The following is a 22,675-nucleotide window of genomic DNA, read 5'->3' as shown; positions in this document are numbered from 1 at the left end:
TCTGGTTCTGATAAAGGGCTTTCAAGTAATGCAATCACTGACATATTCTTAAAATAGTTCCTAACAAGACCAAAATTTTTTTAATAAATCAGACTAATTGCAGCATATACAGGATGATTCAAAACAAACAAAGAGAGATGGTAGAACGACCATTTTGTTTTGTTTAATAAAGTAAAGTTTCTTCTAGTATTTTGCTATATCTCTCTCTCTTCTTTTGTTATAAATGAGCACGTGACACCTACCAAAGTAATTTTTGACAGATTTTTCGTGCTTTAGTATAAATATTCCCTTTGCTGTGCATTGGAACCCTTCTAATGAAAAATTACATTTTGAAAGGAGTAAAGTGCTTTCTACGTCGAAATATCAACAACTTTTCAAAATAGTATGAATTTTTAAAAAAGTGGAAGGGTATAGTAATCTTATTTAATTGAACAGATGTTCAATATGTTCTCCCTTCTGGGCTGTCACAGTAAAAACTGCCAAAATCAAACAACTCAGTTTTTACAGTAAATAACTCAGTTATTCGACGTTTTAGGAAAAAACTCTATGCAGGGTGGTCAAAAGGGAATTTCAAGGGCTACAAACTAATACATTATATTTTACAGATGTGGTAAATCCAAAACCAACCATAGGAAAACCGTGTAACTGACAGAGAAACGTAGATAATTGTCAATCAATTAACTTTGTCGACGGTGCTGGATTTTGGCAACAGCGCGCTGAAAATATGGCCTACTTGATATTTTTTTCGTTTTCTGTCTTTGTCCCGCGCATGCAATTATCTACGTTTCTCTGTCAGTTACACGGTTTTCCTATGGTCGGTTTTGGATTTACCACACCTGTATATGATATATTGAACCACCCGATAATTGTCAAAATAACCGAATTATTGACAATACAATGCAGTAGTTTACAGGATGATTCATTGAATTTTTAACATCCTTGTAACTTTTTTGTTTTCATTTTATAAAAAAAAATACCAAATATGAATATTATAAATATTTGCGTCTACTTTATTCCTAGATAAACCATCAGTATACACAGGGTGTCCCAAATTTGAGCAACAAACCAAACTTACAATTTTTTATTCGATTTTTGGAATCTACGTCAAATTCTAGGCCTACTTGATGTAAAAAATGTTTGTAACGATATTCAATTGTTTTTTCTATAGCAGCCTTACTTTGACCACTCCTCAAAAGCAGATATATCCAATTTGAGCGAAATTTTGGTGCACTTTTTCAGAAAATCGTCCATAACTCGCTTATTTGAAACACCCTGTATAAAACCACCGTATAACAAAAGAAAGCTAATGAACGGAGTTATCATGTGAGGTTGAGCGGGCACGACTAAGTTGCCTCGTTTAGCCGCAAGAGGGCGTGAAAGTTGACTCATTTATTTTGCAGTTTTTACTCAATATCTCAGGAACGTTTCAGGTTAGAGGTCTGAAATTTTTTACCAGAAATGCACCCCGATGGGATACAACTTTCACCTTCTATACACTTTTTTGGTACCATGCACCATTTGACCTTGAAAAATTAAAAACTGGAATTGTCAAGAATTTTCAAGGGTAACACTTCTAATTTTTTTCAGAAAATTTTTTATTTTCAAAAATTAACCTCAACTGCTTAAATACCTTCAGGTTAATAGAACAAAAATAACGTAAAGTGTCATTTGTCAAAATGTCATTTTGCAAGGGTGCCACGCCCTAAAGTGTCAAAATTGACATAATTTCAAGGTCGTCTCCGAAACGGTGCCAGTTAGAGCAGAATGGACGTCAGATTTGTGTTCCCCAGGATCAAATTAGTTAAAAAAATCACTTTGATTAAGGAAAATCCAAAATAGTCGCCGTTAGTATAGTAAGCCCAAAAACTCCTTAATTTAGATTAAAATTCCATGCACTTTTCCAGAAATTAGTCCATAACTCGCTTATTTGAAACACCCTGTATGAAACCACCGTACAACAAAAGAAAGCTAATGAACGGGGCTATCACGTGACGTTGAGCGGGCACGGCTAAGTTGCCCCGTTTAGCCGCAAGAGGGCGTCAAAGTTGACCCTCGTTTTTTGCAGCTTTCACTCAATATCTCAGGAACGTTTCAGGTTAGATAGAGGTCTCAAATTTTCAGGAAATTTTACATCCCTGGGTATAACACAATAAAAACAAGCAATCAAACCGTTGAACAAACAAGAGATTTGGTATTTTTTATACAATTTAAACCACAAAATTGGCTATGCTCTATCAAATACAAGCTTGTAGAGTTAGTTTTGAACTTGAACTTACATAATTCACGTTAAACTTTATCATTATTACACACTAAAAAAACTAGAATATATAATTATTATCGTCCTCTCTGTTTCCAAGGTTGTGACATCCTCTGATAAAACGCGGACGAAAAAAAATTCCTGAAAATCACATTGAGAGAGTAGGTGTCCCGCCAAAAATTTAATAATCGCTCATTACTTCATAAACACGTAATCAATAAACCATTAGTCATTACACCCGCTACTATAAATATAATTAAACAGGATTAAAGTTACTCTCGCCATTTTGTATACAGGGTGCTACATTGAGTCATGACTAGAACTTTTATGAACTTTATTTCCATATTTAAAGTGTAAACCCCACCTTAAACTTGCATGCACCAATCTAAACGGAATGTACCCGTAAGTTAATCGTTGATCTCATATGCTATATAGGTGTGTTTTGTCAGGCACAAAGTTACTTGTTTGTAACAATCAAAGCACAAAAAGAAGCAGTACGTGACAATGCATGTTATATAAATGCATAACAGAAAAAAAAGGTCTCAAAAAAGGTTTATAAAGGGTGTCACAAGTGGCAACACTGTGCTGGAAGTGGTTGTGCGGCGTCTGTCATAAAGTTGCATGTCAAGTCACGTGTGACTTCATATTCAATCCATAAAAACCACATTATCTACCACGTAAAATACCTAATGCTGAATTAAAGACTGGTTACTTAAAGCTATTCAAATACTTCCGTGCCTTAGCTCCTATTTTGAAGCTTATTTTACACAACAAAACCTATAATACAATAAATTTTTGACAGTTCCGACCCTACTTCTAATAATCCAGAAAACTGTCATAATTTTTTATAGACATAAATCGCAGGTTAATTATAAAATAAATTTAACCGTAATTAAATAACGAAAGCTATTTAATAATTAGCTAGAAAAAAAAAATCATAATGTAACAAAACGAGCGCATCCTACCTGGCACTATAATAACAACCATGTCGCTAAAACAGGATTCCTTAAACCGCGAACCACTTGTAAAGATGTTAAAACTTCTGGTTTATACTGCGAAGTATAGAGGTCACCCCTGTAACCATTATTTGCTTTTTTATTTGAAATTCTATTCCTAATTATCAAAATTGAAGAACTCACCACGCGTTCTAGAATACAGTAAATAAATAAGTGCGCATGACACATATCATTCACGTTTTGTTGCGACGTTGCCAAACTGATTTCACTTCAGCACACTCTAATAGTAATTTTCTTTTTCATTGATGTTTTATATTGTGTATATAACCAGATATCGACGGTATTCCTATAAATATCTTTCTTTACAAACGATTATATCGTTTTTACTGTATTTTTCCATTTCAAAGTGTCAGGCATGACATACATTTATAAGTCAAGGTCAATACATACATTATGTGTGTCTTTTTCTCTGACAACAAACTAGACAAGGAGCAAAGCTGTCCCTGAATATCATACGAATCACTCAACAACGCACTTTATAGAGTCAAACAGGTAGCGGCAACGCTGCTTCAGATCGAAATTTGTTTGTGATTGAATATGGAAGTCAAACGGAGCGGCATATTTTGAGAAAGTCTTTTTAAATACTCACATGAACGGTCCAGTTTAGTGTAGTGCAAAAAGTGAAAATTCCAGTGTTATTCTACGGATTTCCGGTAAGAAACTTACCCCACTACAACCCTCAAGTCAAAAATTTGACGAGGAAATATCGCATTGTTGTGGTGTTTTGCCATGCTTTTTTGTCGTTAGATCCACGTTTCTCTTTCAAAATCCAGGTTGTTTTGCCTTTTAAGTACTTTTAAGAAGGTTTAGGTGGTAGTTTTGCTGTCTGCACCCATTAAACATTAATTTAATTAAAATTATTAATTTGGGATTGTCTCAAAGGACCCCAACCCTTTAAAAAGTAGGTAACAAAAATTTATTTTACATGAATTTATATAACTGTACTCTCTGAATAAAAAAAATTCTGTCACTGTTTAAAGCTTTTTTTATATTCTAATAGTAAATATATTGTGAAAGGGATTCCCCAATAATAAAAGCCAATTTGTTTCAAGGTTTCCTATTTATTTAAAAACATTAATAGACCAATTTCTTTACAGATTATCTTAGCTGCTGAAAATGAATGGTAAGTGTGATTTACACTACTTATTTCTATTACATTCTTAGTGAAATGAGAATTTGTCTCTTATTGAAAATATGATAATTAGTTCTCAACCTACTCCATTGCCAACTTAAACTTGTTAGCAGCCGGTCATTGATCTATCTAAACAAACCAAAATATATAAGGACAAATTCATCTTCTATGGTGTCCAATCAGGTCATGAAGAAGGTTGGGCAATTAGTAGTCTTTAAGCCCCTTATTAATTTTATGTGACAGGGGAAAGTAGTTAGGACAACCCTAGTTTCTGGCTTTGTAAAAAAAAAATCTATTTCCAGGATGTTTTTCAAACTTCCCAATAACAAGTGGAAAACATAGAGAACAGATCTATAATTAACCAGCAAACCTAAACAACCTTTTACTCAAGCTCTAAATTCAGAAATCCTATTATTTACAATGTTGCTTGTTAGAAAATTAGGTTCACAAAACACACAAAAATGGAATATTAGGTGTTATTCAACCTGACAACCTGTAGTTCCAAAATAAGGTGTATTTTAATAAACTGAAGCCACCTGAAAACCGTAAATAATGATTTATTTGCACAAAACAATAAAAATTTGTATTGTTTAAGTGTTGTATAGTTGAGTTTCTTTGTTCTTATCAGACAGATAAAATAAAATTCCCACACTTTTGGAGTCAGGGTTATTGTAAATATTAGATAACTGTTTCTGGTTAAAGAATCCTTTTCCAGTAGGTCAATTTTCGGGTTAACTCGGCCACATGGAGACTGTTCTCGTTAGGTAATGTTCTAGAAGTGAATGTGTTTTAAATCAATCGTCTCAGTGCCAAGTTTCCTGGGTTTGAAAACCTTTTGTCCAAAAATACCAACAAGGGTTAAATTTATCTAATGCAAAACATCAAATTAGTAAAGTGTATAGCTAATTTTAGAGAATTGGTTGTTTACACAATGACATGCACTCTAGTGTGCTATTTTCCAGCTAGAAGTTAAGTTTTTAGTTGTGTTGGTCAATTAATGAGTATGATCAAGTCTGGGTCAATCAGTAACCTGTAACAGGTTTAAAATAAAAAAGTTATACATACAGAGATAGTCAATAGTTTTGTCAGGTTTGTGGATACTTGACCTTGTCTGTTAGTCACTTATAAATCCACATTTTTTCACTCAAGTTTAATTCACTAGCTGCACAATTTGTCCTATTAAGTATGTCAGTATTATGTTACAATTACGCAAAATAACTCCAGTATTATCCGAAGCTATCAAGTGCAATCCTGCCTTCATAATTGGATTAAAACAAAACTCTGACAAATCCTGTTCTCAGTCATGTGTGCTGTTGTTTGCTAATTTATTAGCGTTTAATTGTAGTTTTTTTCTGACTTTAAACTACAGACCACTAACTGAAATTTTGCCATAATAGTGATGTGATTTAAGTGTTTTTCCTCTAAAATAACAGGTACCCCCATAGCGTGTCTTCATGCATTATTGCTTAATGGAAGCAGTTTTGGTATAGGCCAACTAAGAATATTATTATTCTAAACCTTCCTACAGGATATTGTTACAACTGTGGCAGTTTTAAGTACTTCTTTAGATAAGATGAGAATCTTAAATTGTAATGTTAAAATCCACTTTATAGTATCCAAGGAATTTGCGTAGTAATCTTTGTGGTTCTAAAATTCAAGCAGGTGAGAATAGCAAAGTTTATATAAATTCGTCTCTAACTGTGACTACACAATCATTAATTGAAAAAGCTTAAATAATTGCATTTTTTTAGATTACAATCTTTACCAGTCATATTTTAAAGTGTTTCTATATACTGATATAAGGACAGAAAAAAATGAAAACTGATATTTACAGGCCCTAATACCTTATAATTTAAATCCCCATAAATTCATTACAGTTGCGCGTCACAAGTGTGGTTTGTCTAATTTTTCAAGGTTGGCAAGTGGTATTACAAGTTTTTTTTTCAAGTTTCCAATACACATTTAGTGAGTGAAAACTACAGAAACCGCAAATTCCACTATTTAGCTAAGAAAAGTGTGGGTAAGTGAATTTAGAGTTACATCTCATGGAAAGTGTTCTTTAGACAAACAAGTCAACTATTATTACTATTCTAACTAAGTGTCAGTTGTTTTAGTAGTCTAATTAAGTTAACATAAAAATCAAACAATAATTAACAACACTTTGTTTTATTATCACTATTGTGTTATTCAACTGTTACCAAAACAGCAAATTATCAGCCACCTGATGCAGATGTGTAATTACTATCTAGTTAGAACATCTCCACGTGATTTACACGTCTGTCACGAATTGATTATCCACGTGCCACGTGACATCTCAAATCATTGTTGCTGCACGTGCCTATAATTGTCTTTTTTTTTTGTAGGTGTGGTAACAGAGATGGCGCACCTAAACGGCAGTGTCGATCACGACCAGGCAGAAATGGAGAACGTGGACGAGGAGGAGCCGGTACTGCAGCTCGAGTTCCTCGACGAGGTCCATCACTCCTCCATGCTGAAGTCCCTCAATATGATGAGGAAGAACCGGCACTTCTGTGACGTCATTCTTCACGTATGTGCCTGGCTGTACAATCAAACAGATTTTACTCGCGTTTGCACAGTCACATTAAACGTTCAAGTCATTGATGATTTTTTTTGCTGGTTGAAGATGTGACTGTTAAAACTTCGGGTAAAATTCGTATTGTTTACGGTCAGTTACACTACTGGGCCTCAAAATCGTCATTATTGCAATAAATAATAACCAGTAGTGAGTAGCTTTTAAGTAATATTTTAACTAAATAGATTGTAGCCTAATCGGATTATAGAAATTATGCGGCTGCATTGCCAGGCTTTAGCTAGAAAAATTATCAGGAAGTTGTAAGTTTTCAGGGACAAAGCTGTAGGTTAATGAAGTCTAACGGAAAATTTCTTAATTTTGCTAATTTTTTACGGAAAAATTAGCATCCTTTTTGTCTAACAGATCATAATACCAAACTTGTAAAATAACTATTACCACCCATTAATCACACTAATCGATTTTGTTGGTTTCCATTTTTTAATAAAATTTGTCATGGTTTGGTAACACTAAACTTATTACAAGCAAAATTGCCAAAGTAGTTTAGTGAGTGACGTAACTGAATTACAATTTTACTAAAGAAACCATATTTGGTTAAATCTCTGGTAAATATTTATTTGATATCTGTTAAAGTCACTTCTCCTTTGAATAGAAAATGAACTAGTAAAGCTTAGCAAGGCAGTCTAACTTAGGGTCATTATTTATTTACAGCTAGTTTGTAAGGTAAATATTACCACAGTATTTTTTTAGCTTCCTCTAGTGAGAGAAAGTTTTAATTTTATCTGTTTACAGAACAACCTGCCAAGTTAGGTGATGGTAAACTTTTTTCTTTTTTTTTTTTTTTGGTTGAAATTGGTGGGATTTTTGATTTGAAATTTTGATCGAGGTCGACATTTCAGTTTGTCCCTTTTGTTTACTTAGATTGGCAACACCGAAATCCACGCTCACAGGTCCGTACTGGCCAGCGCCTCTCCGTATCTGTTTGAACTGTTCACCACCGACCAAGATCAGAACCAGCAAAGGCTGGAGAATGTGATTACTTACAAGTTAAACGGGGGATTTGATCAGAATGCTTTGGAGATACTTACTGATTACGCCTACACTGCTAAACTTATTGTCAAATACCCTCAGGTTGGTTTTTCTAAGGGTTGTAACAGTTGGAAGGTTAATTGAGGTTTGTTGGTAGGTTAAAGCCGTTTTTCTGGCTGCCAATCACCTAAAAATGGACAGGGTGGTAAAAATATGCGCCAAACACCTCATTAAACATTTAACAGTAGAGAGTTGCGTGGAAATCCGCTCCTTACCGGGAATTGCCAGGAATAAGGATTTTATACAACAAATCGATTCTTTTATAAGTAAAAACGTATGTTTTGTCTAGATTTTTTTTTAAAATGGTTTAGTTGAATCAGTTTTATTGCAGTTTGCTGAAATAGTCAAAAGCAATAACCTACTCAGCTTATACTGCGCTAAAATCGAGGTCCTCAACCAATCTAAAGAAGAAATGTCTTTTGTCAATCAAAGTTCCCTCTGTCGTCTGGTTCTTGAATGGATCAAACGTCAAATCACCGACGATTCCTTGAACAAGGACGCCCTGTCGGAAAAAACCTTTATGCTTTACCTGGCCATCGATAATTCTCTCCAAGACTGTATGACGTTACCCTCAGGAGACGTGAGCGACACCGAAATAGTGCAAGACTACAAGAAGATGTCGTTGAAGAACACCACGTCTTCGAACAAGATGAAGAAGAAGCCGTTAAGTCAACCCTCAAAACCTAGAGTACTAATATACAACAGAGAGATAGGGGAGGAGTTGGAGAGCGAATTGGAACCGGATTGGAATCTCATCGCTTCAGAAAGCGTGGGCGATCACAGTTTTTTGGCTTTGGTCACTTTGGCAGGGAAATTAGCCACTTTATCTATACAGTTAAGGTAAGGAATTTTAAATAATATTGGTTCAATTACTGTGTCTGCTTAATGCAAAAAGCCTTGAATCTAGTCATTGTTAAATATTAAATTTTGAATCAATTCAAGCGTTGAGATTTAAACTAATTGGTAATTAAGCCGTAAATTGAAATTGATTGAATTGATGAGGCTGCTGATTGGTGGATATTATACATGATTTTTATAGTGCTTATAATAATATATTGATAAAGGCTACATTGCAAACTTTCACACACTTTTAGAACACCATGTAAGCAGGGTGAGCCAAATTGGTGATGCATGTATGAGAATTTTGTGTTAATTTCTACAGCTTCCTTTATGAACTGGTCAAAGAGATTGAAGATACTTTTATTAGATTTTATACAACTTTATTTTAATGTCAATATTTTTCACTTGGGTTAAATACTGTCCTTGATTTGATTTAAATGATGAGTTGCTCCACTGTATAAATTGTATCTCATTACTAGTTCCACTTGTCATTGCTTCACTATTTTCATTAAAACTGCAAAAAGCTACTTCTTCTTCCTCTGCAATATTACATTTTCCTCGTTTGAATTTCATTTTCCTGCATTCTGATTTTTTGTGTCCCCTTATACCACAATAATGACACTTGTATGGAAAATTTTCACTTGAGATCGCACCACTTCTATAATCAGGAAATGCATAACGATTTGTAGTTGATGGTCGTTTGTTTATTGGCTGACTTCCTGGATGTCTATATCCTTTTCCAAAATGTTTTCTTTCTTCATCTCCTCTACCAGAAAATGCATGTGGTTGTGATGTGTCTACATTCTCCTCTTTTACCTTTTCTTGTCTTGATTCCTCCATAAGTAATTTGTTTTTTGCAAAGTCAAGAGAGATGTTACTTTCACCTTGACAAAAAATAATATCAATTGCAGTGGTAACTACTTGATAGTTCTCTGGCATTGCAGACAATAACTGTGTCATTTATGTTTCCACCACAGTTTTTTAACTCTGAGACTGTTTTCTCAAATTCAAACAGAAATTCACTTAGTTTTCCTTTTCCAAAGTATTTCATGTTTCTTAATTTCTTCTGCAAATGTACCTGGTTTGCTATTCCTTGCTTTTGAAAAGTACCTTTCAACTCATTCATGATTTCTTTAGCTGTAGTTTTGGTTTTTACCATTTCAAGAACATTATCAGCCAATAGCTGAACGATTAAATTCCGAGCTTTTATATCGTTTTTATTAAAAACTGCAAGTTCATTTGTGGCTGTTGATTTCTCCAACATTTCCAAAACACCTTGTTGCTCAAGACACAATCTTACTCGAAACTCCCAATTTGAGAAGCTGTTTCCATCAAATGGCTTTACAATTAAATTACTAGGGATTGTCGCCATAATTTGTCTTATCCTTCAGGTTTTCAAAATACGTTTCACAACAGGATAATTACTGCTTACTTTTCCGGTTTTCCTGGACTGGGCCCATAACCTGTTAATTTCTACAGCTTCCTTTATCCCTTTATAAACTGGTCAAAGACATTGAAGATACTTTTATTACATTTTATACAACTTTATTTTAATGTCAATATTTTTCACTTGGGTTAAATACTGTCCTTGATTTGATTTAAATGATGAGTTGCTCCACTGTATAAATTGTATCTCATTACTAGTTCCACTTGTCATTGCTTCACTATTTTCATTAAAACTGCAAAAAGCTACTTCTTCTTCCTCTGCAATATTACATTTTCCTCGTTTGAATTTCATTTTCCTGCATTCTGATTTTTTGTGTCCCCTTATACCACAATAATGACACTTGTATGGAAAATTTTCACTTGAGATCGCACCACTTCTATAATCAGGAAATGCATAACGAATTGTAGTTGATGATCGTTTGTTTATTGGCTGACTTCCTGGATGTCTATATCCTTTTCCAAAATGTTTTCTTTCTTCATCTCCTCTACCAGAAAATGCATGTGGTTGTGATGTGTCTACATTCTCCTCTTTTACCTTTTCTTGTCTTGATTCCTCCATAAATAATTTGTTTTTTACAAAGTCAAGAGAGATGTTACTTTCACCTTGACAAAAAATAATATCAATTGCAGTGGTAACTACTTGATAGTTCTCTGGCATTGCAGACAATAACTGTGTCATTTATGTTTCCACCACAGTTTTTTAACTCTGAGACTGTTTTCTCAAATTCAAACAGAAATTCACTTAGTTTTCCTTTTCCAAAGTATTTCATGTTTCTTAATTTCTTCTGCAAATGTACCTGGTTTGCTATTCCTTGCTTTTGACAAGTACCTTTCAACTCATTCATGATTTCTTTAGCTGTAGTTTTGGTTTTTACCATTTCAAGAACATTATCAGCCAATAACTGAACGATTAAATTCCGAGCTTTTATATCGTTTTTATTAAAAACTGCAAGTTCATTTGTGGCTGTTGATTCCGAAGGATCTTTCTCCAACATTTCCAAAACACCTTGTTGCTCAAGACACAATCTTACTCGAAACTCCCAATTTGAGAAGCTGTTTCCATCAAATGGCTTTACAATTAAATTACTAGGGATTGTCGTCATAATTTGTTTTATCCTTCAGGTTTTCAAAATACGTTTCAGAACAGGATAATTACTGCTTACTTTTCCGGTTTTCCTGGACTGGGCCCATAACCTGTTAATTTCTACAGCTTCCTTTATCCCTTTATGAACTGGTCAAAGAGATTGAAGATACTTTTATTAGATTTTATACAACTTTATGTTACTGACATAAAACAATGGAAAGACATAAGCACACTCGAATAATAATTACCGTAAAATTGATTATTTTAACATTTTGTCTTTAGAGAATTTTATGACAAATTCCAAATTGGATTATAATTTCCCATTTTCTAAAAAAATTACAAAATGTCAACACTGTACTTTACAGCCTTTTAGTTTCTAAACCACGTCAATGGCAGTTTTGAAATAAAGACTTTTTTTACAAAGAATTCGATGACGTTTTCAAAAAATATGTAACGTCATTTATTTTCACCCTGTATGATTGCAGACCAATGTTTTTCCAATTTTTAGCAGTCTTATGAAATAAACATTGAACATAAGTTAGTTAAGACAATTCTGTGTGTTGTTTATAGTTTAAAGAAAATTCAAATTAAATACTGATTTCTTTGTAGACTGAATCCACCTCAAACACCTTCGCCAATTCAAACACCGGACGCCAGCCGATCGCAAAGCGAAGAGAAACCAGATCTGTACTGCGCGGTGGCCAATATGACGTCACAAAGGTGCGCCCACGGTTGCGCAAACTTTAACAACACGTTAGTCGTATGCGGTACGTTTTGTAGTTGGTATTACCCAGCTAACGTCATTATTGTATATAACATTAACAGGTGGATATGATCGAGTTGAGTGTCTGAAAACTGCCGAGCAATACATTCCAGAAGCAAACGTGTGGAAAAGTTTACCTCCAATGCTCGAAAATAGGGGGCGTTTTAAAATTGTCGTAGTCAATAACAAGGTTTGTTCACTCCCATCACGATAACACTAAAATTATTATAAAATAAATGTTTTTTGCAGATATACGCTATTGGTGGTAGTAACGGAACAACCGAATTGGCATCAGTGGAAATGTTGGACATGGAAACCAACTTGAAATGGGTTAAAGTGCCTGCAATGCCCGTTGCTAGAAGCAATATGGGTGCCACTGAGTTGAACGGTTTAATCTACTGCGTTGGAGGATGGAATGGTCAAGTTGGCTTGAAACAGTGTGATATTTTTGACCCAGTAACCCAAAAGTGGTCTACCATCGCCTCATTGAACACTGGTAAGTTTATAACCTTACATCATAATTAATAATATCTTTGGATCTAACCGTAATAAAACATAAAACAGGTCGTTACCAAGCTGGAGTCACGTCATTCAAGAACTTGGTATACGCCATTGGTGGTTGTGACTCGTGGAACTGCCTGGCTTCAGTCGAGGTGTATAATCCAGAGGACGACACCTGGACAATGTCGAAACCGCTGAACACGGCGAGAAGGGGTTGCGGGGTGGCAGTTTTCAAGGGGAAGTTGTACGTGGTTGGCGGGTCCGATGGCAGTCACTCCCTTAACACGGTCGAGATTTTCGATGAGGAAAGTCAGACGTGGTCGGTGGGACCGCGCATGACCACTGCACGAGCTAATGTCGAAGTGGACGTGGTCGGTGATCGGCTTTATGCTGTTGGTGGTTTTTCAGGTGAGTAACTAATACAAAATGCGGAAAATTAAATGTTACACTGTTGCCATATTGGTTAGTTTGATTTTCCGTATAAAATAACTTTCAGTGTAGACTAAATGATAAGTATAGACAAACAGTGGCAATGGAACTAAAAATAATTAATTTAAGTAAGCAGCGTGAGGTGGCACCACTAAATGCATATTTGCGTAATTTTAACGTTGGAAAACATCAGTTTTAATGCGGCGTTGTCTAGTTGACAAATCACATTTTTTGTTTTGTTTCAAGGCAAAAAATAACAGATTTTGTGTGTGTTGCATTTTTAGTTTAGTTATTTTTTATTTTTAATATTCATCAAGGGTCATTTTATACTTAATACATTATGAATTCCATGTTTATTCTTAAAACAGTCACGTGACCATTTGTACCTTCAAATGAGTCAGGTGATTTAGAGTTTAAAACGAAAAAACGGTCACGTAATCTTTAAAATTAAATTTAATTATGGAAAATAGTCACATGACCCGTCAAATTATATTTTGTCATTTACAGTCACGTGATCTTCAGCCCCAGTGACCTTTAAAAATAAATTTGATTATTGAAAATCGTCATACGACTTATATACAGGTGTGGTAAATCCAAAAGCGACCATAGGAAAACCGTGTAACGGACAGAGAAACGTAAGTAATTGCATGCGCGGGAGAAAAACAGAAAACGAAAAAAATATCAAGTAGGCCATATTTTTAGCGCGCTGTTGCCAAACGCCGTAAGTATTCAATACCCTCGACAAACTTACTTACGGCGTTTGGCAACAGCGCGCTAAAAATATGGCCTACTTGATATTTTTTTCGTTTTCTGTCTTTCTCCCGCGCATGCAATTACCTACGTTTCTCTGTCCGTTACACGGTTTTCCTATGGTCGCTTTTGGATTTACCAAGCCTGTATACGAAAAGAGTCACGTCACTTCAAATATGTAATACTTTTAATAAAAAAGAGTCACGTGACCTTTGAAAATATATTTATTATTGAAAATCGTCACGTGACCATTTGCATATTATAAGGAGTCACGTGACTCTTCAAATAATTTTCTGACATCTAAGACAGTCATGTGACCTTTAGGATTTTATTTTGACGTTAAAATAATTGAAAATTTTCACGTGGCCATTTGCACTGTAAGTCACGTGACCTTCAGGATCTGTTTTGACGACAAAAACGCGATTTAAAAAAATAGTCCAAACATAAAAACTGTCACGTGACGTTAAAAATGACTTTAATTAATCTTACAAATATATACGTGATTTAGTGTGTCAGTTTAAAACTAAAAACGGTCCCGTGACCTTTACGATTCTCTTTTAACGTTAAAAAAGAGTCTCGGGACTTTTAAAATAAATAGAAAGCGGATTATAGGAAATACTGCAAAAGTTGGCAACTATGTCTGCACTGACGCGCTGGATTAACGCCATTTTTAGAGTTTACCTACAACTGAAGCGGCCGAAATACGCTGGTTGTCTGTACTTATCATTTAGTCGATGCTTTCAGTATAAAATAACACTGAGTTGATGATAAATTAACAGGCAAAGCCTTCCTAAACACGGTCGAGTATCTCGATCCAAAGTCGAACGAGTGGACTACGTTTATCCCGAAAGGTACCTGCGACGCCATTTTGCGACGAAAACCACGAAGTCGTAGAAACTCGAGGAAAAGCGTGTCCGAGGACAATAGCAAACGACCCCACGGAGTTCCCTCTGCCCCTGAAATACTTCGGGCTCTAACGAACGGCCCCCAAACCGAAAACGGTGGTTCGTAATCGTCTAGCGGTTGGTCCCTTTTTATTGCTACATTTTTTAGAATACATTTAGGCTTTAGTACCTTCTACGGTTATTTTTGGAATGAATGGTACTAATAATTGCTAATTGGCAGATGTGAGTGATTTTTGTATACTTGATAGTTTATTGCCCAGGCATTCATTCCAAATATCACTTTTAAATAGGTAAACATGGTATACCTAAGAAAGTATTAATATTTATAATTTGTTAAATCTAAAGATCGTAGAACCGCTACTCAAGATAGGTAAGAAATATTTTTTAATAATAATTAATTAACGCAATAGTTAATGATGATTTTACAGGTAAGTTAATATTGAATATGAGGCTAGTCTGGAACTACCTAATATTTATCTGTATGGGAAAGAGAGAACCATTCCAAATCAATGGACTAGACAATAATGAAAACAATTGTGACGTAATATGCAGACGTCACATACATTCCAGCAAACTGACTTAATTCTCCTTTTCTGTCTAGAGCATTGGTTCTGGCAATAGTCTCTCTTCTACAATCTAAATATCCAGAGTGTGGTTTAGTATGAACGATGCGAAAATGCAACAATGACATACGTGTGTGGTCGCCGATTCATTTTTCAGACGCGGTATATTTTAGTACAAATTTATATTTTTGCTATGTCTGAATTTAAACTTTGATGGAAAAAGGCTCGGTGGGGGCCAACTCAATATTTCTAGTATTTCATAACAGAGGTCTCTCTAGCAATATTAGGGCCGGCGCGGAGGCCTTATACGGATTCAGTTGATTTATTATTCGCCATGCCATAGTAAATTATATTATTATTGTAATTATAGTTGCGGTAAGGCAAATATAGATTAATTATTGCATTTTAGGAAATTTTATGATAGTAATTAAGCTCGATTTCTTAGTGATTATCTCAATATACTATATGAATATATTATTAAAGTGCAGATATCTAAAAAAAAAACTTTCAAGACCGAATGCCTTAAATAAGTGTATCATTTTAGTTGGATAAGTTTTGATATCATTTTTAAAACAATTTCCGACTTCTTTATACAAAATTTTAAGCATTAAACCTCCAAAAATTAAGAAAGACATGATACACAAAGACACTGCTGAAAAGCTTGTTTTTTATACAGAGTGTCCTGATTATTTCTGAGTACAACTTTCCAATGAAAGGTCATATAATAGTTATTGAAACAGATCAGGAAAAAATACGAAATGGTCAAAACAATAGTCACACATCTTATATCCTAAACACTAGGTAATATCTTAATATACGGCATCTACTATAGCGTATGATATATATATTTTGGAGGATTTTATAATAGTGGACATAGCCGATTGTACGTAAATAGTTATACTTTAATTAATATTGTTTATTTCAGCTCAATACACTAAAGTAGGTTATTGTTTGTTTAATCGAAGATAATTATTGTTTATACTTAGTGGGTATTTTTTTACAACTTTCCTGAACAATTCCAGCTTCCCAAACTTGGTTCCTGATCTGACTTGCTGTAGTATTTAAATATAAAGCAATTTACTGGCAAAAACATGATAGGACTGCCAAAAATGTAATGGTTACAACTGGGCCAGATGGTGATTATTCAAACTGAAGTATTGCCAAGTTTCAAGTTGTAGGTCAGTCACTAAAACTGCAATAAAATCTATTTTTAGGTGAAATTCCTCAATGCAGCACCAGTGCAAGTCCCCCCATTCTACTTTGAGGCAGGCAACCTGTAATACATTTGTAATCACACTGAAGGCAACGTTGCCATTGTCACTTATAATCAACTGTGTGGCGGTCTAGTATGTAAAAGCACAATAACGATAATAATCCTTCTACCGTATAGCCGGTAGTGATAGTAATAAATCCTTCTCGTTAATCTGGTGGAGTTTTACACAATTTACAGCCAATCTGAAATGGATATGTAGTTAGGCAGACAAGGACTACTTGGCAACATCGCTTAAGGCTGTCACTTGGCGTCAGTGGTGGGGATGTGAACGATGGGATCGATCGGTTCCCCGCAAAAAAAAATCGGATTTTTGTCCCAAAAATCCGAATTCCAATACGAAATAATCTAAAATAATAAACATAGACAGTGTAATTAATACGGTGAGTGCATAATTGCAATATCTCTGTTTTTCTTTCTCGCTTAGGACTTTAGACTTTGGCTTTAAATCAGTTTTAGATTATTATACAATCCAATTTTCTGGCTACTTTCACAAAAACCGGCTTTACGTGCAGTTAAATTATTATATTAAAATAAATCGAATTTCTTGTAAATCCAAATTTCTTTGTCTTTTTCCAATTTAGAATTTGGGACATAATAAATACATAATGCCAGAAAGACTGAATGTAGACGCACCCCTTTGGGATCAGACAACTTTTGCGGGCCGCTTCAAGCACTTTCTATGGGTAACCGACCCTCGTACTTGCGTTGTAGGTAAGTAACCTGATGAAAACCAGTTTGGTTTGGTACTAAACTATAACAACATAAGGTGATGAAGCTCTGGACAAAGCCAAAGAACTGGTAGAACAGTACCGTAAAGGTACCGAGCCGCCTGGCACCACTGTTGAACAAGTCATTTATGCAAAAAAACTGTATGAAAGTGCTTTCCATCCGGACAGTGGGGAAAAACAAAATGTTTTTGGAAGGATGTCTTTTCAAGTACCTGGTGGTATGGCCATAACCGGTGCCATGTTACAGTGGTACCGGTAAGTTTTGTTTGTGCCACTCAAACCAAATGGAATGTTTGATGTTTATAATAATTGCAGCACCCCTTTTGCTGTGGTGTTTTGGCAGTGGGTTAACCAGTCCTTTAATGCCCTAGTCAACTACACAAACAGAAATGCCAAGTCTCCTACAACCACTACTCAGTTGGCTGTAGCTTATGTTTCTGCCACTTCTTCGGCCATGATCACTGCCTTAGGTTGTAAATACTATTGGCAAAAAAGAGCCAGCCCTTTTGTTCAGGTGAGTTGTTGTAATTTTATTAATTAGATTCTAGTTTTTGGTTGTGTGAGTGCTTTTCTTTGATTTTAATGTTTTAAAAATAATTAGTACAAAACAAAAAAAATTAGTAACAAACATAATAGTAACAGGACAAATTGATTTGTTATTTTTACTATAATTAAACTCAACTCCACTAAAAAATGTGGGCAAATCAACAAACAAATGCAGATCTAATATTCTAGATCTCTATCTTAAATAGTAGGAGGCCATGAAGACACAACGCCGCCAGAGGGAACCACTTTATTTTTTTCTAAAAATCACGTGAACCCACGATTACAAAATTATAGGCAGGCCACGTGACCTTTGGATCATGTCGCGCTTAGATCCGAAAGAAAACTACAAATTTCCTAGTTGTCACTATGACATCTATTTTGAATTTAAAATTTGAATATCGTTCAGTTGCATATTTGTGTTGTTCCTGAGTTTTGTGAGTGATAGGATGGTGTCAGATTATGTGCAGCAGGTTTAAGTTTCCTAATCCCGAAAGAAATCTCAACTTATTTAAAGCTTATGAAAATCTTGTGGGAAATGACCTAGTTTTTAAACCTTTGCTATGGAAATATTGATATCAAGTGCCTATTAATGTATGTATTACTTTTATGTCACTAAATAACTTATTACCTATACAGTATAAAATAGCATCACAAAAGCATGTTCACCATTATAGTCCGACTTACTAATTGTTTACTATAGTACACACCTTTTTATCAAAACCTGATATAACAAAACAATAAAACATTTCACATTTTATGGTAAAAGAACTTTGACGTCCTCTAGCGGCCAAACGGTGTGATCAACTCATGTGGGGATATTTTTGGAAAGCTTGAAATCTGCTCTATTTTTCTATGATATTTTGACGTAACTTGTCAAATAAGGGAGGAAACTATTTTAGAGTTTTTGGTGGTTTTTGTAAACCAAATATAACCGGCTTAGCAAAACATATCTAGTGTGCCAGGCAAAACGCCCTCTCGCGGAGAACGTAACATAATAGCTATGTCCGATCTGTCAAAACAGTTCCATTGACACGAAAATCTAGATTTTTAATGTTTTCTATGCATATGATAGATACAATTAATCCAGTAAAGTACAAACCTCAAAATAGATTTGACAGTGGCGTGTCAAAAAATCTCTCTCTCTTGTTTTAGAGGTATGTGCCTTTTGCGGCCGTGGCTGCTGCCAACTGTGTCAACATCCCGTTGATGAGACAAAACGAATTTTTGCACGGCATTGACTGTGCCGACGAGAAAGGAAGGATTGTCGGACAGTCGAAAATTGCCGCAGCTAAAGCGTTTAGTCAGGTAAGCATTTATAAATTTAAAACTGGATACAAGGCTAAAGCGTAAAGTTTTTTTTACTGAAATGACTTGTTAAGGTGATAATTTCACGAATAACTATGTGCGCACCTGGAATGTTAATACTGCCAGTCATAATGGAAAGAGCGGAACAACTGCCTTTCATGAAAAAAATTACCTTTTTACACGGCCCTATTCAAGTAATGGCCGTTGGATGTTTGTAAGTTTGCATATAACACCAAAGTGTACGCTACTGTATTCAAATACATTTTTTAGTCTGACTTTTATGGTTCCGACTGCATGCGGTCTTTTCCCCCAAAAATGGTAAGTTTACACTCTTCTTGTAAAGTTTATGAGAACCTGAATAATGTTTTATTTAGTTCAATGAAAACAACCACCCTGGCTTGGTTGGAGCCGGAAGCGTACGAATCAATCAAAAAGACTTGCGGTGATAAAGTCCCTGAAAGGGTCTACTTCAATAAAGGCCTTTAAATTCTGGGGGCAATAATTTAGAACAAAACTCACAATTAATAATGTTAAGAATAATCTCTCTAGTAATAACAATTAGGATAAAAAAACAACCGGTAATACCTTCTTCGGGAAGCATACGTAATTACAACGTTGTCTAGTTTTTAGTGTTTGTACCTTTTTTTGTTTAGACGCACAAATAATTGACTTACAATGCAAGCTGTTTGATGACAATACCTTTTGAAGCAATATTGTTTAACTTTTTTCCTAAACCAATTGGCTTGTATATTATTTATTGTTGTATATTTTGAATATATATTTGTTTTCTTTTCTATGATGACTATCAAGTGTCAAACAACCAACTGACAGATTTTTTAGGTTTCCTTTCAGGTTTCAAATGGGGGTGGGTTTTTTCTCTGATCTTACATTATCCAGAAAAAAATTAGTTCGTCCAGAACACAACCAGTTCAATCAACATTTTCCAAATTAAGAATGTCTAGTATTGAGGATTCAAATCGGGATGTTACGATTGAAATTTTGCCTGTAAGTTTCAAACCATTTCCCTACTGTGCAATAAGACCTAATTACAGGTGAGGCACAATAGAAATTTCCTGAGCACAGTTTCTGACGTCAGTGACACTGAAACAACTGTAGAAAATACTTACCGTGAATATGACAAATATTTTAATGACGATGTACTAGCAGATCTGCCTAATGAGTGTATTGAGTATAATGACCCTATAACATTTGCAAAAAATATGGTTGACACCATTAAGGAGGAATCGGAAGGTACTTAAAACCACAATATTACCTAAAGCTCTAGCAAAACGAATTTAGGAGTATTTGGATACAGTTGCCCTACATATCCTTCAAAAGAACAGGAAGAATTTACGACGTGTTATACAGAATTTATTGCCAATATCAGCAAGGAAAAACCGAAATTTATTTGGCCTACCATAAAAGAATTTACAATAGAAGAGGGGGCGGTAAAAATTGATGAGTATTTATCCTCTTTTTACACTGAAGAGAACTGGATGTATGTTATGTACTATAGAGGAGTGCAAGAAAGCCATTCAGTGTCAACTTACAAATATCAGGTAAGTATAGTTATTATCAGTACTTATTTTTAATCGACCATTCACAGGTCATGTTCAGTTTACCCACATGGAAATACCCAGTGGCCCAAGCCACTGCAAGCTTATATTTTGTTATTGAGCTGTCAAAGTTAAAACCTCCCAACTGTCCAGTTAATGTAATTCCGTAAATCGTTATTTTGAAGAGTATTTTAAAGTACAAATTGCAGGTGTTGTATTGGTATGAAACTTTCAGACAGATGCACTCACCTGACACCCTAAATTTTGATGAAAAATGGCTGACTTACATCTTGGATGAAAAAATTAAATTATTCCAACAAGTTACTTACTAGGATTTTAAGTAAAACAAGTTCAATGATCCTTGAGAGCATTATTGCATGCTAATTTATACAATTATTTCAATGGATTCATCCATACTTACAAAATTCAAGAAAGCTTGATTACGTCTACCGCGCACTTGATTCACTTTTAACAAACAATTACACAAGCAATGTTTGTGTAGGTTTTTTGCCAGGCCACGCCTCTTTCGCGTATTTTTTCTTTTTTGGCTCAAGGGAATCGGTCACTTGCGTTTGTGGGGCCGCTACTGGTGGCGGCGTCGGTACCCCCATGTCCACGTCAGGGGCGGGGTTAGGAAGACTCACACCCAATCTAAAATATTTTTGACTAGTCAAAGAGATTATTTTTAAAAAAATCTCTCACCTTGAGCTTAATGAACTATAAATATTGCTCATATTGCTGACCCCTGAAGTATGAGTCTCTGGAGGTAAATCATTGTACAAGTCATGCTGTGGATGGTGCAGTACTTTGGGAACCTTAAACTCCACACTGTGTGGCACCCCCAAAGATTCCCCTAGTCTAGCTCTTTTGTTTGCTGCAGGGACCACTGTAGTTTGTATCAAATTCCTGAATCTTCCTATACTTGGATCAATATCCTCTGGGTTAATGATTTCCTCATCTTCATTAAAAGACACTGCATTCTTTTTCCTTTTTCTGGTTTTATTGCGTTTTTCTATGTCATCACTGATGCCCAACATTGATATTCTCCTGTTGTGTGCTGTGTTAAACTCTGTTAAATTCTACAAAAATTCCAAGAAACTAGTAAACACAGTTAGATTAAGTGATTTGACTAACATCCAATTCAGTTTCAGTCTCTGGAAGTCCCAGCAGTCCACCCTCAGCCTCTTCTCCTGCTTTTTCAATTTCGTCAATAATTGGCCTGATCCCTGTTTGAGGTCTTTCCCTAATTATGTAATTCCTAGTGGAAGCTCCAAAGTGAAATCCTGAGTCAATGGGTAGCTGGGTGGGTTTGTAACCCTCCAAACGCAGACTGCCAATGAACGTTCCATGAGCTACACAAAATCCACTTACAAAACATTGTTCTAGCAAACTTTGGTGTTTGATAACTTACTGCTACCCAAATCAACCAAAAAGGCTCTGTTTAAATGTTTGTGCCAAACCAGGGCTGCGTGAACTCTAGAACAAGACGCGTGGTCAATGCAAAAATCGTTCATTTGAGTATTCCGCCCGAAAAGATAACATTTCTTTTGGTCAATCATAAGTTTTTGAATGAGCTTGTCACCCTTTAAAACATCTAAATGCAGACCCACAGGAGGCTTACCCGCCCTGAAACCCTTCCATGTATTCAATGCTGTATTTACAGATGAATGTGTTTTGTTAAGCCCTGTTTTTAGGGGGCATTTTTCCTAGTCTTTAAGCAGTGATGTTTAATGACTTACCAATTAGGCACTTCATAATGGTTTGCCATTTTCTGTACAGAACTTGAAACTCTGGGTTAGGTGCCAGTATCACCCTTCAAAAAAGCTTCACTAGGGTGCCTAAATCAAAAGAAAAACATGATTTTCCTTTACAGATAAATTAAAATTGTACCCGCACAAATAAACAGTCTTTCAACAAAAAAACACCGAATCTGTCATCTGT

General features: G+C 35.1%; 4 protein-coding genes across 10 annotated transcripts; 3 read left to right on the top strand and 1 right to left on the bottom strand.

The window, feature by feature from the left end:
• The first annotated feature begins 3,787 nt into the window (after positions 1-3,787).
• On the top strand, positions 3,788-16,749 carry LOC145729402 (influenza virus NS1A-binding protein homolog). Of its 4 annotated transcripts, XR_014178344.1 has the most exons (13): positions 3,788-3,926; positions 4,371-4,396; positions 6,769-6,953; positions 7,878-8,087; positions 8,143-8,319; positions 8,377-8,885; positions 12,025-12,182; positions 12,241-12,368; positions 12,428-12,674; positions 12,743-13,087; positions 14,638-14,880; positions 16,349-16,480; positions 16,541-16,749. XR_014178344.1 is itself a non-coding variant. In XM_081980142.1 (11 exons), the coding sequence occupies exons 2-11, from the start codon at positions 4,390-4,392 to the stop codon at positions 14,868-14,870; spliced, it is 2,199 nt and encodes a 732-aa protein (XP_081836268.1). In that variant the 5' UTR covers positions 3,788-3,926; positions 4,371-4,389; the 3' UTR covers positions 14,871-16,311. The 4 variants fall into 4 exon arrangements, 3 of the variants coding, with proteins under 3 accessions (XP_081836268.1, XP_081836270.1, XP_081836271.1); XM_081980142.1 differs by lacking the exons at positions 16,349-16,480; positions 16,541-16,749 and having other exon boundaries at positions 14,638-16,311; XM_081980144.1 differs by lacking the exons at positions 3,788-3,926; positions 4,371-4,396; positions 16,349-16,480; positions 16,541-16,749 and adding an exon at positions 6,279-6,425 and having other exon boundaries at positions 14,638-16,311.
• An 83-nt stretch (positions 16,750-16,832) lies between these two features.
• Sfxn2 (sideroflexin 2) lies at positions 16,833-19,972 on the top strand. The gene is made up of 8 exons (XM_081980157.1): positions 16,833-16,979; positions 17,181-17,310; positions 17,366-17,582; positions 17,643-17,841; positions 19,026-19,178; positions 19,253-19,392; positions 19,449-19,496; positions 19,553-19,972. The coding sequence occupies exons 2-8, from the start codon at positions 17,205-17,207 to the stop codon at positions 19,662-19,664; spliced, it is 975 nt and encodes a 324-aa protein (XP_081836283.1). The 5' UTR covers positions 16,833-16,979; positions 17,181-17,204; the 3' UTR covers positions 19,665-19,972.
• A 41-nt stretch (positions 19,973-20,013) lies between these two features.
• On the top strand, positions 20,014-21,094 carry LOC145729413 (A-kinase anchor protein 14-like). Of its 2 annotated transcripts, none has more exons than XM_081980161.1 (5): positions 20,014-20,183; positions 20,245-20,429; positions 20,478-20,737; positions 20,785-20,892; positions 20,944-21,094. In XM_081980161.1, exons 1-5 carry the CDS (start codon positions 20,161-20,163, stop codon positions 21,064-21,066), a joined length of 699 nt encoding a protein of 232 aa, XP_081836287.1. In that variant the 5' UTR covers positions 20,014-20,160; the 3' UTR covers positions 21,067-21,094. The 2 variants fall into 2 exon arrangements, with proteins under 2 accessions (XP_081836287.1, XP_081836286.1); XM_081980160.1 differs by having other exon boundaries at positions 20,043-20,183; positions 20,231-20,429.
• On the bottom strand, positions 21,090-22,673 carry NiPp1 (nuclear inhibitor of protein phosphatase 1). Of its 3 annotated transcripts, XM_081980155.1 has the most exons (6): positions 22,625-22,673; positions 22,474-22,572; positions 22,146-22,360; positions 21,869-22,086; positions 21,437-21,813; positions 21,090-21,385 (listed from the first exon to the last, which is right to left on the bottom strand). In XM_081980155.1, the coding sequence occupies exons 2-6, from the start codon at positions 22,500-22,502 to the stop codon at positions 21,214-21,216; spliced, it is 1,011 nt and encodes a 336-aa protein (XP_081836281.1). In that variant the 5' UTR covers positions 22,503-22,572; positions 22,625-22,673; the 3' UTR covers positions 21,090-21,213. The 3 variants fall into 3 exon arrangements, with proteins under 3 accessions (XP_081836281.1, XP_081836280.1, XP_081836279.1); XM_081980154.1 differs by having other exon boundaries at positions 22,474-22,657; XM_081980153.1 differs by having other exon boundaries at positions 22,146-22,418; positions 22,474-22,633.
• Between the last annotated feature and the right edge of the window lie 2 nt (positions 22,674-22,675).

Source organism: Ips typographus, linkage group LG5, assembly GCF_016097725.1.
Source record: "Ips typographus isolate SLU linkage group LG5, UJ_Ityp_2.0, whole genome shotgun sequence".
In the NCBI taxonomy this organism is placed as follows: domain Eukaryota; kingdom Metazoa; phylum Arthropoda; class Insecta; order Coleoptera; family Curculionidae; genus Ips; species Ips typographus.
Note: the sequence above shows the minus strand (reverse complement) of the source record. Positions and strands in the feature narration are given on the sequence as shown.